The sequence below is a fragment of the Vulpes lagopus genome, chromosome 7 (genome assembly GCF_018345385.1).
Source record: "Vulpes lagopus strain Blue_001 chromosome 7, ASM1834538v1, whole genome shotgun sequence".
Classification (NCBI taxonomy): domain Eukaryota; kingdom Metazoa; phylum Chordata; class Mammalia; order Carnivora; family Canidae; genus Vulpes; species Vulpes lagopus.
Genome location: NC_054830.1, coordinates 39,585,986 through 39,600,741, shown reverse-complemented (window position 1 = coordinate 39,600,741; position 14,756 = coordinate 39,585,986). Strand labels below are relative to the sequence as shown.

Genomic DNA, 14,756 nt, shown 5'->3' with positions numbered 1-14,756 from the left:
GCTTACACTGCCCAAGAGACAGAGGGGTTTGAATGATGACCTAAGAGTCCTGGGGCCCACTAAGATTGGAAAAAAATTGCTACCGGCTATTCCCTATTGGTAAATAAAATTTCCAACTTATTTGTTCCCTACAGGGTGAAGAAACCAAAAGTCTGACTCTTGTGCTACATCGGGACTCTGGCTCCCTGGGATTCAATATTATTGGCGGCCGGCCTTGTGTGGTATGTTAATTACTAAGATGTGTTTTTCCCTTCCCTGCTTCAGTGGGGAGAGGGGTCAAGGTTGGGGGGTGGGTGAGGGGTAGGAAACCTTGCTCACCTCATTCTGCTCTCTGTAATTAGAGTTCATCGTTTATCTGACATCTTCACCCTCAGGGATTTTAAGTTAGTTGTGGTCTCCTAAAATAGCACTGTCCTCGTAACACAACAGCTTATCTAAACTGTTAGGTTTTGGGGGGCATGTCTGGTGGTGTGGCAGCTGAGCTGAAGAGAGTTGGGAGAGATGTGTGCAGGTGGAACTGAATAACTGAGCTGGAGCGTGGGCTCTGAGACTGGAAGTCTGATCTGGTGCTCCGCCCTGTCAGCTCTTGGTTAGGGATGATTCCCCAATTTGGGGGCTCTTGCGTCCCTTTGCTTTTTCTCCCACTGCAGCTCTTTGTTCACCCCATTCATTGTTAACTCCTCCTCCAGGAATAAAGGACCCAGTTCAGACCAATCTGTTTAACAGGGAGGAGAATGTCTGCTGAAAGGGCTCTGGGGATGGGATGTGGCAAAGGGTGTGTTGCAGGATCACACCTCTCATGCAGGCTTATTTGAATGGGCATCGTCTCTTGCTCATGTGTCTTCTACTGATCAGTTTCTCATTTGTTACCTTAAAAGGGAAATAATAGTCTAAGGAAAGGAAGAGAAAATCAGATTCACTCACTCAACAGATAAGTATGGAATAGGAAGGAGCTGTTTGGTAGGAGCTGGGAGACGCTGTGGAGGCCAAGGGGACTGGCCTGTGGTCACCGAGTTTATGTCCCGATGGGGATATCAGGCAAGAAACAAGTAAATCTAACAGATTGGGGGGACTTGTGCTGTAGGGAAAAAAATGGGAGGATGGCAAATGAGGTACCAGGTAGCAAGGCACATCACTGGCCCAGGGTGATCAGGAAAAAGAGTAGGAGATACTAAGCTGAATCCTAAGGTATGAGAAGATGTCAGGCATCCAGACATGGCTAAACTCTGTGGCTGGGTCTGGCTCACTATTGGGGAGGAGGTGTCCTGGGGAAGGGCCATTTGAGCTAAATTCTGAAGGATGGGTAGGAGTTTGCTAGATCAGAGGCCCATATATGATATGTTCCATTAAGTACTCTTAACTGTAAAAAATTGAGCTTATTTAGTTAGCTTTAAATTATACATTTGCTGCTGAACTAATACTGCATGTCTTATAAAAGTTACATGTAAAAAGGAGCATTTTAAATGATGAAATTAAAATGGGAGTATGAAGACAATTTCTCTTGTGTTCTTTCATCATTCTGCTGCACTGCATCACATGTATCTGCCTTGGGAGACCACTGAGCTAAAAGAAAGTGAATAGGCCCAGGGAAGCCCATGCAAAGCGTGGAACAGCGCTGGAGTTGGCACTTGGGGGGAGCTGCAAAGCATACAGCATTGCTACAGTCAAGGGGTGGGCAGGAAGTGGTGAGAAAGAGATTGGGAGAAGATGAGGAAGTTAGCATGAGGATTAGAGCTGAGTTCCGTTTGCTTTTGGCCAAAGTCATGGCTTCAAAAACATATATGCCTTATTATAAGAAATGACAGCTTAGTTACCGGCAATACACAGTCATTAAATAATGGACTGATGCATCATCTGCCCTCTAAAACTTACCTACAGAAAAGAACCCTTCAGACAGTGAGATTAAACTCTGAGAAGGAAGGGGGTGGGTAACACCCCCACTTTGCTGAGCTCCAGGGATGGGTACACACGGTGGTTTGTCTCGTCTGGTTGAAATTCTTAAGAGACTGTAGAATTTATGTCTCATTGGTACCTTTTTTCTTTTCTCGTTTGCCAGTTGACTGAGCAACGAGGCAGCATGTCATGTGCTGTTCTGCTTGAGTCCTGGCTGCTGGGGGTCCACCCACTCCAGCAAAGGGAAGGGAAGAAGGAGCAGACTGGGACTCAGATGTCAAGGTAGTTGGTCCCAGGAAACAACAGGACTGGCACAGGTCCATGTTCCCCAGCTTACCCTCCAGAACATGTTTTAGAATGTGTTTTGCCATGCTGTTTCGCACAAGTGACAGAGGCTGTCCTTGGTTTGGCTTCATAACGATCAGTTCCCCTCTCCCCATCCACTGTTACCAGTTTTAAGAAATGACTTCAACAAACTAAGATGCTCTTCACTGTTAGATGTTTCAGAAACTTGCACAACCGAAAGAACCCAAACCAGGAAGATCCCCTCTCTGCTTTACCAGAGTGTGCATAGGAAAAAGGAGCCCAATGTTTGAAAAATGCTTGAAATGGAGAGACATTCCTATGTCTTGGCGGTGGTGGAGAGCTTTGTGTTTTCTGTCTCTCCCCGGGAATGAAAGGACACTCCTAGCTTCATAGGAATATAAATATCTTTCTTTTGTTTATCAAAGTACATGTTTTAGATTATTTTCTTTCTCTTTTAAAAAACTGATTGAAGTACAAGCTAGAGTGAAATTCATAGCGTTCATAAGTGTTCTCAGTTCATGTGGTCTTTTTGCAAGAACTACATGCATGTCCCCTGGAGGAAAGTTTAATTCCATATGCATGTGGTTGCAATAGTGTTTTTTTTTTTTTTAACTTGTCCTGATTAGCAGAGATCGCATAATGAACCCTAAATGTATTCTGAACTGTTGCCTGGAAATCTGGCAGGTCATTGAGAACATGCTAAAAAGCCACAATGAGCAACAATGCACACTCATTGTTAGTACTGGAAGTAGAATGCTGTACACATGACGTGTGTGTTTCCCAAGGAATTCTGGTGTTAGAAGCTTGGTTGGGTTGTGACATAAGCCCAGCCGGGAGTCGCTGACATAAGGCTTTTCATTGCATGATGCACTGCTCTTAGCAAAATCACATCATTCATTCATTAATTCTTACATCCCTAAAGAAACAGCATCCAGTCTGGTGTAGCAAACCTTTCGCTTCAGCCTTTGGCAAGTATACTTCATTGTCAGGTACCCCTGGGATGAAAACAATCCCTTTTATTTTTCCTTTTCTCAAGCCAGGAAAACAAAACAAATCCCAAGCCATGTTAGTTCACCTTGATAAATAGCTCTGACTTAAAATGTATTAGGAGAGGAGCCAAACAAACTAAGAACAGAAAGATGTCTTTTAAGAGACACATCCAGCTATCCAGGATGGAATCGATTTGGCTTTCTTTGATTTTTGTGCTTTCTGTTTTTTTTGTTTGTTTGTTTGTTTTGTTTTTGTTTTGCATTCTGTTTCCACCTCCTACCCCTGTCTTAATTTAACCTGAATTGTGCTGTTTGCTTTTGCCTGTGCCTCTGTTTTTTGCTTGAACTTACTTACTCTCCTAAAAACATTACCTGTGCACAATATAGCATTCTGCAAAACAAATCAAAGCCCAAATCCCCTCCCCCATCTCCCTCTTCCTCTCCAGCCAAGAAATGCAAATGTCTTTTCATTGGATATATTGACATCACCTCTTATAGAATTCAAGGTTGTCCGTAAATCCTTTGCGGTCCATTGAGGCTCTTCAGGTTTGTCCAGTGGGACCCTCCATAGCCTGGAATGTGGAACTTGTGAATTCATTTATATTTTTGAGATTTTTCTCTGTGGGAGGCAGTACTGCACTTGGAGCCTGTAAGGGACTTGAACTGTCCACAGTTTAAACAGACCTATGCTACTTTTTAGCTGTGTGACCTTGGGAAAGTTACTTAACCTGTCTCAGATTTTTCACCTATGAAATGGATAATAGTATAGTATTTAACATTTGTGGTTATTGTGAGGATGAAACAGGACATAGAGTACTCACTACCTACCTAGTATGTTCTCAGTAAATAGAACCTGTTGCACAGCTGTGTACTTACATTTGAGATCTGCATAGGGAGATACACGAATGGGATTAATGCATTCATAAGGCAGCTGTGAGAGAGAAAGGAGGCAGGGAGAAATTCAGACAGTGAAGGGTTAGTGTGTGGTGTGCCGGTGCAGGGTGCCGTGACGCTGAGCAGGACTGCCTTTTGAGGATAGCTGATCTAGTACAGCACCCACAGTCTCTCTGACCCTTCTCTCTTGGGAGAGTGTTGATAAAATCCAGATGGCATTTTAGAAGACCTATCTTTGTCATTGGGGGATAAATGTTGGGAAGAACACTTACCGCTCATTTTAGGTTGTGATTTTGGTTTCTTTTGAATCCTATTTATAACATTAGAGAGTGTGTATGTGGGTCTTTGAGAGAAGAGGTGAGGTCGGGGGGAGGGAGAGAGAAGAGGTTCTGAATGTTGATTTTCTCAACCTTAAGCCATTGCTCTTGCACTTGGAGGGGTAGATTGAACCACATTTAAAATCATCCCTTTCCCCTTTAGAAGGTAGGGTTTTGTTTTATTTTGCTGCTTAAAGAGAAAAATTTTATATCTTCGTAGTTACTTGTTAACAAATGGAATTTGTATGTATTCCCTTTACAGAAATTATTATTAAAATAGATCTTATGGCATTATGATAAAGAATTTACCATGATTCGAAGTTTTTCTGGAAGATCCTGAAATTACTTTTCAAATGCTTTTGTTTGGGAACAATACATACTGTGCCATTTAACTTAAAAATCCGTCTGTTAATCACTAGAAATTTAATCCACAGACTTGGAGAGAATTCATCCCAGTGCTGTTTGGAAAGAAGTTCATGAACAAGCTGTGAGGGTTTTTTTTATGAGCTTATTGAAACTTTTTGATTTAAAATAATGGAAGGAGTTTGAGCAGCAAGCCATCGCCTTTCTCAGAAAGTTTCAGTCCAGACTTTGAAAGATCTAAAGGGATTTGCGATTGGAGATGAGAATTTATTAGGCTTGGGGTGGTGGTGGTGAGCTTTTCTGATGTAAATCTGAGCACACATAAAACACCTATTTTCACAATCAGATTATTGGATATTTAAAAGTTTTAATAGTACCCTAAGCTGGTGAGGATATGGGAAAAGACCCTAATGAGCTATCAGTGCATAATTTGGCAATATCCATCAAATCTACATATCTTTGGACCCGCCAGTTCCATTGCTAGGGATTTTCCCCAGATACATAATGCAAAAGACATTTCGTAGTACAGGTAGGAAGGTCTTAGAAATGTCATTGTCTCCGAGAGCAACAGTTGGAAACAGTGCTAATTATCCTGATATTGGGAAACTGTTCATCCTCCTAAGGGAGTAAGGCAGACAGACTCCAAGATTTGTAAACTTAAGTAGAAGAGGCAAGATGCACAGAGTGTGGAGAGCATACCCCCTGCACACATATAGCTTCCATGTGCATGAAAAAGGAACAGATAAATGTTTAGGAAAGTAATACATGAAAAAATGTTTTGGAAAGGATATGTAAACTACAAATAGATGGTATATAGTGGAAAAAAGGGCAATGGGTAGGAGATAGCAGGGACTTACTTTATACCTTTTGTATGATATGAAGTATTTTACCATGTGTATATGTTAATTTTAGGTTAAAACAGAAATTAGGGGTAACAGATGGGCTTTCACCCCATTGCCACTTTGATATCAGCAAGAGTCCATTACTGCTTAAGAGTGTAAGCTTTATTTTCATGACCAAGTTAATGCCTAGCATTCATATGTGTGTTTTTTTAACCCAAAGGACAACCAAGATGGATCGTCCACTGAAGGAATCTTTGTATCCAAAATAGTTGACAGTGGGCCCGCAGCCAAGGACGGAGGCCTGCAAATTCATGACAGGATTATTGAGGTATGTGAACGCTGGCCAGTGTCTTTTAATAGGCTGAATGCCATCCCATCTTCGTCTGGTTCAGGGCAAGATGTTTGGTCGGGGAGGGAGGCCTAAGCTGGTGGATGGTTGGACAGGAGAACTCTCCCATTGTGTGGGACTATATAGAGTGCTGATTGCCTTGGTGTTAAGTTTTTGTTTATATTAAATATAGAGAAGCCAGATTATGAGTGGCATGTTCACAATTTGGCTGTCTTCCTGCGGCCTTGCATCGGTTTAGTATGCTTCAGTTATAGCTTTGTGTGAAAGCCATCGGAGAGTTGTATGCTAGTTAGAACCAGATGAGCAACCCCTGTTGTGCAAATTGTGTCGGTGTTCACGTTGGTTACCAGGGTAAAATTGTGTCAGCCCTGGAGGCTTGCTCATGTCCCTCCTGGCTCGCAGCATGCAGTTATTGCCTTGAGAGTGGTGTTCTCTCTTGGGTTTGTCTGATGTCAGGTGTACAAGGGGATTGTTCAAGGATGTGCAGGCCAAGCTCAAGAGTCAGGAGAGTTACAGCATCCCCGACTTCATTTTTCAGTTGTTCGTGGAGCATTTTAAGCCTTTACAGAGTGGGTTTATGGATTTGCTCTGGTGGGGATGGACTGGGCTAGATATCTCACCCCACCGTCCAGTGCACTAGAATAGGGTCATATGGTGTCTTAGGATGCTCCAGGTTGCTGAAAGGGAAAGAAGTATTTATTGCCTCGTTGTATGGACTTTTGGTGCAAATTTGGGCACAAATGACTATTTCTTGCTGGTGTTTTTTGATCATTCTTAATGGGTAAATACATGGACTAAGTTTTTGGGTCTCATATGAGGAAGAAATTAGTTAGGAGGGTCCAAGATAATATGTTGAATCCCACCAGGAGGTCACCATGGGCCATGGCCATAACACAGCACATTAAATGGGAAACCGGAAAAACAGCCCTGATGCCACCAGTGCTTGTTCTGAACACGTTGCCGGAGCGTCTGTATTTCTTGAGCGTTTTCATGGTCTGTTTCAAAACCTTGGACTGAGTGGGAACTCTGACTATGAGATAAGCCATGAGCGAAGCTCACATAACCCGCTGGAGTTTGGCTGCATGTGTCTCCTGGAGCAGGGAGCCTGGGGAAGACAGAGATCAGAGTCTCGCCTTTCCATTCTTGTTTGGATGAATTCCTCAATGTGAGAGAAGCAGCACACTGCAGGATCACTTCTGTCCTCAGGAAAACATACAGTTAAACCTCACAAGGAAAACAAATGGAACATGTTATGGTATAAGAGTCACTTTTCTGAGGGAGCAGGTACATTGTGGTAACTTACATATTAAAAGGATACTTGATTTTGTTTAAAGGACATTATTCGTATTTTTACATCCCCATTGACTTTTTGAAGGGTTCTTAAACTTTGGAGCTCTTTTTACTGCCTGTCTTAGGGTCAATCTTTGTGCTTCCCAGGTCAGGGGAGTAGATTTTCCCTAACAGGAATTCGCTTGGGCAAGAGCACTTTCTCAAGAGCTCAAAGGCATACTTACTGTCTTTTTTTTTTTTTTTTTTTTTTTTTTAAAGAGAGAATACATTTTCTGAGGCTATTGTTCAGAAAGATAAGTACAGCTTCCGTTGCCAAGGGTTTGGTGGAACAGCCAGTTTCTCTAAGTAATGGAATTTCATTGCTCTTATGTTTTGCAAATGAGAAATCTACAGCTGGGCAGGATTTTCTCTTGGCAGAGGGGGGATCTGTATTTGAAATGTTGAGGACAGTTTCTGGTAAGTCACATTCCCCTTTTGGACAGTATGTAAAATATTAATCATGTCCCAGTGTTGAGATAGAAAAGAAGGATGATCACAATAGAGCAACAATATATGTGTCATTGCAATTGACACACCGTGGCCTTCTCAGTTAAATCCTGATCTCTTTTGACAGGATACAGTGATTCCCATGACTGAAAAATATATACCCTGGTTCACCTCATCTCTGTCGGAGTTTATTACCAGGCATGAATTTGATTATTTTAAGTATGCCTGTGTTTCATCACAAAGGAGAGTCAGGCCCTTGCTAGTTTTCCACCCTATTTCTTCCTTTTCAGGGGAGTGGGCACATTACCACCAGACCTTCACCATAAGAACCTTAATTCTTGGAGAAGGGTGGCTTTTATATTCAGTCCATGGAGACTTACTGAGTCTGGTTCTCACAGCAGAGGAACTTCAACAATTCCACTGCTCCTACTCCTGTGTGTCCCCTGAGACCAGAGCAGTAGTCCCCATCTGTCTCAGAGCCAGGCCCACTCTCTTCTTTTTCTATAACAAGTATTTTTCAGTGCCCCCAATCCTGTCATGAAATGAAATTTATAAACAATGTTTAGATTCATACACACCGAATTATATGATCTCTGTATGCTGTAATAGAAAAATAAAAGGAAGAAAATTGATAATAAAATACATGTATCAGGATGTGAATGCATGGGCACAGCAACACTGGAAGACACCATGATGCTACCAGATGCTGGCACCTCCTCGTAGACTCCACATGAGGAACCAGCTGTCAAGGCTGCCAGAGCAGGAGGGTGGTGCTGGGGGCTCAGGCGCCGGGAGCACTGGCGCCATCTGTGATTGGATTTTCTGCAGTGGTGAACAGATTGTGGTTAAGTTTTGGCACAACACAGTATAGTCGTCTTGTGGTTTGCACACTTCCGTGTGTGTGATGCGTATGAACTTTTAAAAATGTGCTAAAATATACATAACATAAAATTTAACCATTTTTAATTATACCTTTCTGTGGCATTAAGTACATGCACACTGTCGTGCATGTACTTAATGCATCACCACCATCCATCTCCAGAACTTTTCCATCTTCCCGCTGTGGAACTGTGCCCATTAAACACAATCTCCCTCCCTCTACCCTCAGCTCCTGGCAGCCACCATTCTGTTTCTGTGCATTTGACTACTCTAGATACTCCATGTAAGCGGAATACAGTATTTCTGTTTCTGGTTCATTTCATCTAGCATGATTCATCCTCTAGGTTCACCCATATTGTAAGAATTGTATTGTAATATGCTTCATCCATATTGCTTCCTTTTTAGGGCTAAATACTATTCCACTGGGTATAGAGATGCATATACCACATTTTGTTTATATCTCCATCCATTGACGGGCACTTGGTTTACTTCCACCTTTTGACTGTTGTAAATAATGCTGCTGTGAACAAGGGTATGCAACCTGTGTGTGTTTAAACTAAAAAAGAAGAACCCTTAGTGTTTAAATGTGAAGCGTTGTTAGGGTCTCCCCTCAAGTAATTATAAAATGTTTGTTATTTTACCTTTACAAATGTCTGGCCAGCTATGTGGAATTTGCACTAGAAGCATAATAATTGTGCATTGCATGGGACTCTGTGCATTGAAGGACTTCTAGCACCCCTGGTCCCCACTCCAATCATCGTGCCAGTGAGTGTCCCCACAGATTTCCAGCCCTACCTCAGGGAGTGATGGGGTACCAGGGAGAATCACTGGATCAGAGATTTATCTTATTCCCAAACGTTATGATGTAAGGTGAGTTGCTCAGGAAGAGAGTTGTCAACATTCCCGGCTGCCTTCCAGCCTGACTGCTTGGATTCCCTGTCTGGGGGCTCTCAAAGGCCCTTATAAGAAAGCTTTGAGCTAAAAGAAAAAAAAGAAAAGAAAAAAAGAAAGCCTTGAGCTGTCCTGGGCTAGAAATCTCAGGCCCCCTCCAAACAAGTGTCCTCTCTGCCCACATGGTTGCAACTTTGGAGTGTGGCTGATCCAGGAGCCCATGCTGTCTATTGGCACTTCCTGTCCCCATCTGCCCTGGATTGGGACAAACAGTTGTGCCCACCCTACTTTGCATCTGACACTGAGATACAGCAACTTCCAACTCCGACTTAGTATTTGCTTCTGATTATTTTTGTTTTCTCCCTGTACTTAGTAATGAGCTGCCCCAGGCCCTTTTCATAACTTCTGATCTCACCTTTGATTGTATATACTCAGCTTCTGTTGAGAAAACTAAATTTAATTTCTCCATAGTACTTTTTGTAATCATTCTAAACCATCAGTACCCCAGCGGTTTTAGTTTTTCTCCTCAGAGCCCAGCCTGCTTTCTGAAGATGGTACAATGCTATTATACCTCAATACCACCAGGTTTCTTAAAGGAACAATGCTTTTGTTCTTTGCAATAGTTTGAAACCTTTGGAAAAATTCTTTCCCCTGCCCCCTGAGTATGCATTAACCAATGTAAACAGGTTTCATCACAAATATAATGCTTTTTTTTTCTGTAACCTCTAGAGTCTACTCTGGGCCAATCCCATTCTACCCAATTCTACTGTAAGTGATTTAGAAGAGAAACCAAAGGTGAAAAATTACATATGGTTGATATTACCCTCAAAAATCCCTTCAGGATGTTCCATGTGGGGAACATACATCTCTCCTTAAGTCTACCCAGCTGGTTTCCCCAGCATTGGAGCATCTCACTATTCCCTCAGTTGACTGCCATATGAGGCATTTGACTTGTTATTGCGAATACCTCATTGGGTGAAATGCTTATGCCAAGAAAAGCACAGAAAAACCAAAGCCTACTAAGAAACTAGCAAATTCACTTGGAGGCATGTGTGATCAATATTTTAGTTTCTTTCCCGATTCAATTTTATTTTTTTAATATATATTTTTTTTTAGCTACATGGCTGGCATAGCAGGCACATGACCATGTGATGCAACTTCCCTGAAACTCTTAAACATTTATAGAGGCCATCCACATTTATATATAATTTTTGCTGGTTTTTAGGCATCTTAAATTGGAGAACTGAGCTCATGCCTGCATTGTACAAGTCTCCCATTTGGTAATAAATGTGCTTCTGTAACAGTTGCTGGGTTAAATGTAGTGTCCTGTTGTACTTGGAGAGGGCAGATGGAATTGAGTGTAGTGAAGGTGGTGGGAGGTTGCCAAGAACCATTATTTTGTACAGTCTTCTGTAAAAAGTGTTCTTGGGAGCTTCAGGATTTGAAGACCCAACATTGTGGTCACAGAGGATTTGAAACCTCAGTGGCTTTTGTGTAAACCAGTTACTGCTTTGTTTGCTGTAGGTTTAGCTAGTCTGTCACTGCTAAGAAGGCTGGGTTACAGGACTGACAAGAAAGATTTAGCAGTACCCTCCCTTCCAGAGCCAGACTTTGATAGAAGAAAATGAGGTTTCACCATTTGTTACTGTTAGAAGATAATGTTCTGAGACCAACAAAAATTTCAGAATGGCTTGTGAATTCACCTGATGAAGTATTTATTTAGAAGAAGAAACTTACTTTTATTAAGATTCTTTTTTATCCTATCGACTTTTTAAGGAAAGATTTTATTTGAGAGAGAGAGAGCGTGCACGTGCGTGCGTGAGCATGAGCAGGGGGAGGGGCAGAGGGAGAAGCAGATTCCCTGCTATGCAGGGATCCCAATTTGAGACTTGGTCTCAGGCCCCTGGTATTTGACCTGAGCTAAAGGCACTTAACCCACTGAGCCACCCAGGCACCCCTATCCTATGAACTTTTATCTTGACATAATTTCAGACCTATATAAATGAATTCCTGTATCATCTTTATCCAGATTCCCCCAAATACTCACATCTATTACATTTACCTGAATCCTTTTTGCTCTCTACTCTTACTTCCTAAATATATCTCTCTGTGTGTGTTATTTATTTATTAGCAATAAGACATTCTCTTACATAACTGCAGCACAGTTATCTAAATCAAGAAATTAGCACTGGTGAGGCTCTATTGTCTAATCTACCAAATTTATTCAGATTTCACTGATAATCCCTATGATGTCCATTACAGTGAAACAAAATCCGAGATACCAGGTTTTATTTAGTTATATTTCTTTAGTATCTCTTACTGGAAAGCAGTCCCTCAGTTTTTTGTCTTGCATGTTATATTAGAGTACAAGCTGGGTCTTTTGTGGTATTTCTCTCAACTTGGATTTGTTTGTTGCTCATGAGTATGGATTTAGGTTGTACATTTTTAGGTACCACAGAAGTGATAGTGTGTCTTCCTCAGAACATCCTGTTGGGAATCACATGGTGTCAATTTGTCTCTTTATTGGTGACGTTAATTTGGACTGCTTGATTCAAGTATATCTGCCAGACTTCTCCACTATCAAGTTACTATTTTCGCCTTTATCTTGTATCATATGGGTGGATATTTTGAGGCCACCTGAATATCCTGTTGCTCCTCAAACTGGAATACACTGGTTGTAGCATCCATTTATGGTTTTTACTTGAATCTATTATTATTAGGATGGTTGGCAAATAGTGATTTTCTCACTGCATTCCTTCTGTGTATTAGTTGGCTTTTCACTATAAAAGAAAGGGTATTCTTTTCTTCCCATTTTTCCCTACCTTTTTATCTACATCCATCCACAACGTTATCCATATATCCATCTCAGCATGGACTCATTGATTCTTATAATTTGATGGTCACGTTGGCTAGTTTTGGCTAGATGGAGCTCTTTGAAAGATGATACCTATATCTTTTTGACATGCTCCCATCATTTTTTGAGCACTTTCTGTCACCACAGAATGTTTCTGGTTTATTCTGTACTTTTCTTGCCCCAATTCTAGATTCAGCTACTTTTCTAAGTAGCTCTGGCTCCATTTAGTGAGGAATGGTGTTTTTAAACAATGATATGGGTGCTAGGCTGATCATTATGATTGTGGTTTCATTGCTTCTTTTTTGATTAGTCAATTTTTTGAGGGAGCCCACACGCGTGAGTACTCAAGCTGGGGAAAGGGCAGAGGAAGAAGGAGAGAGAGAATCTCAAGGAGACTTCTTGCAGAGTGCATGGCCCAGCACAAAGCTTGATCTCACATCCTGGAGATCATGACCTGAGCTGAAACCAAGAGTCAGATGCTTAACCAGCTGAGCCACCCAGGTGCCCTAGGTTTCATTGCTTCTAGGTACTCTCCATAGATAGGGCTAGAAAATGTAAAAATGCACATATAAACACACAGTATCATCATCAACATTAATACCCCTCCATCTATTTCTCTATTCATCCTTCTATATATATTTGAAAACTATACCTTTATCAGTATCTCTAGTTTCATTCCAAGTCTGCATGGGTAATTTTATTCTTCCTCTTTTTTTTTTAAAGATTTTATTTATTTATTCATGAGAGACCCAGAGAGAGAGAGATGCAGACACACAGGCAGAGGGAGAAACAGGCCCCACACAGGGAGCCTGACGCGGGACTCGATCCCAGGTCCCGAGGATCATGCCCTGGGTTGAAGGCGGCGCTAAACCACTGAGCCACCCGGGCTGCCCTTATTCTTCCTCTTTAAGTGTTTGTAATTCTTAGCAAGAGTCCCTTTTGAATTAGTGATGAATGCAGTCTTCCTTGGAATCAAATCTCTGATCTTTGCTTTGATGTTATCAGTGAATTAAAAATTGTTGATGGAAATTGTTTAAAATATTTCTGTATTTGGTTTGATTTTGAAGAAAAAATATACTCTTAACTAGATGATTTGGTAATATGTTTTTCTTCTTTTAGGGATAAGAAAGGCTAGTATTTCTTTTGTAACTTTATACACAAAAGTTACTACTGCTAAACAGGCATAGGTAGGCACTACCTATTTCTGGGCAGTGTTAGAAATAAATACATGAAGTAATCCTACTGTCTTCTGCAGTGACTGATGCCCATTGACCATGTTCAGCAGAGGAAAGAATACTGGGGCAGTTATTTTCTTAGAAGTAAAACCTATTCATGTCAATTTGAAATCTCTAACTCTTGTGTCATTTATCTAAATAATCTGTTTTGATGAAAGAGACTTGGTAAATCCAACCCATGTTTAAAAGACTCTTTTTACCTGCAAAAATAAGCTGGTTTTAGGAACCAGCTATTAGTAATGGACTCCAACTCTTCATTTCCAGAGACAGAGATTAGAGTTTTATTTTATATACCAATTTTGATAGATTGAGTGTTAAGCCCTGGATCATGATGTGGAAAGGTTCTGAGGTCATGCATGGATGGGGTGGAGGAGGAGATGAGTGTGGTGGTCATTTTTTTTTTTTTTTTTTTTTTAGATTTTAAGTAATCTCCACACCCAACGTGGGGCTTGAACTTAGAACCCCAAGATCAAGAGTTGCATGCTCTACTCACTAAGCCACATAGGAGTCCATGAGTGTGGTCATTTAATGATTGTTGCTCTCAGTGCAGAGGAGAGAGAGGTGACATCCTGGTTGGGGATTTGCTATGATGGACCCACCTAGGGGATGTGTTTGGAATGACTATATTATCATTTGGAAGTCATGACTCTGATTTCATTGGCATAGAACTTACTTAATTATCATGCATCAGTCAACCTTCATGGTCTTCACACGTGAAAGAAAGCAAACACCTTCACACATTTGTTTTGTCTTTTTCCCCCCTTCTCTTAACCCTCTGTTTAACCATTTTCATCTTACCCTGTATTTCAGCAATGGAAGATCCTGGCGGAATGATATAATGTTCCTCTAAGGTGCAGCTGATTTCTTGAGTACTAGAAAGTACACATTGAGGTGGAAAAAGCTCTGAAATTTAGATCAAGACACCCAACATTTCTACCCAGTTACTTACTCTGCGCTCTTGGTACCCTCAGTGCTGAGCCTCAATTTCTTCATCTCTAAAATAGGAAGAGCATTACTGTCTCCCTTGACCTGTCATACTGTGTAGGTGGATCAAGGAGATAATATATAGGTCAAAGAATGTTTGCTATTAAGTACTATGTGAAGAATTGGGCCTTTTTTTTTTAAATTAAAATTTTAGCATCTGACACAAGAATTTATTTATTTTTTT

The 14,756-nt window shown here is 41.2% G+C and overlaps 1 protein-coding gene across 1 annotated transcript in view; it reads left to right on the top strand.

The window, feature by feature from the left end:
• PDZRN3 (PDZ domain containing ring finger 3) overlaps nt 1–14,756 on the top strand; it is a 237,514-nt gene that overhangs the window by 15,663 nt on the left and 207,095 nt on the right. Inside the window, exons 2-3 of the mRNA XM_041762221.1 lie at nt 135–221; nt 5,825–5,932. Coding sequence (XP_041618155.1) covers nt 135–221; nt 5,825–5,932 — 195 coding nt within the window. The remainder of the gene's footprint in view (nt 1–134; nt 222–5,824; nt 5,933–14,756) is intronic.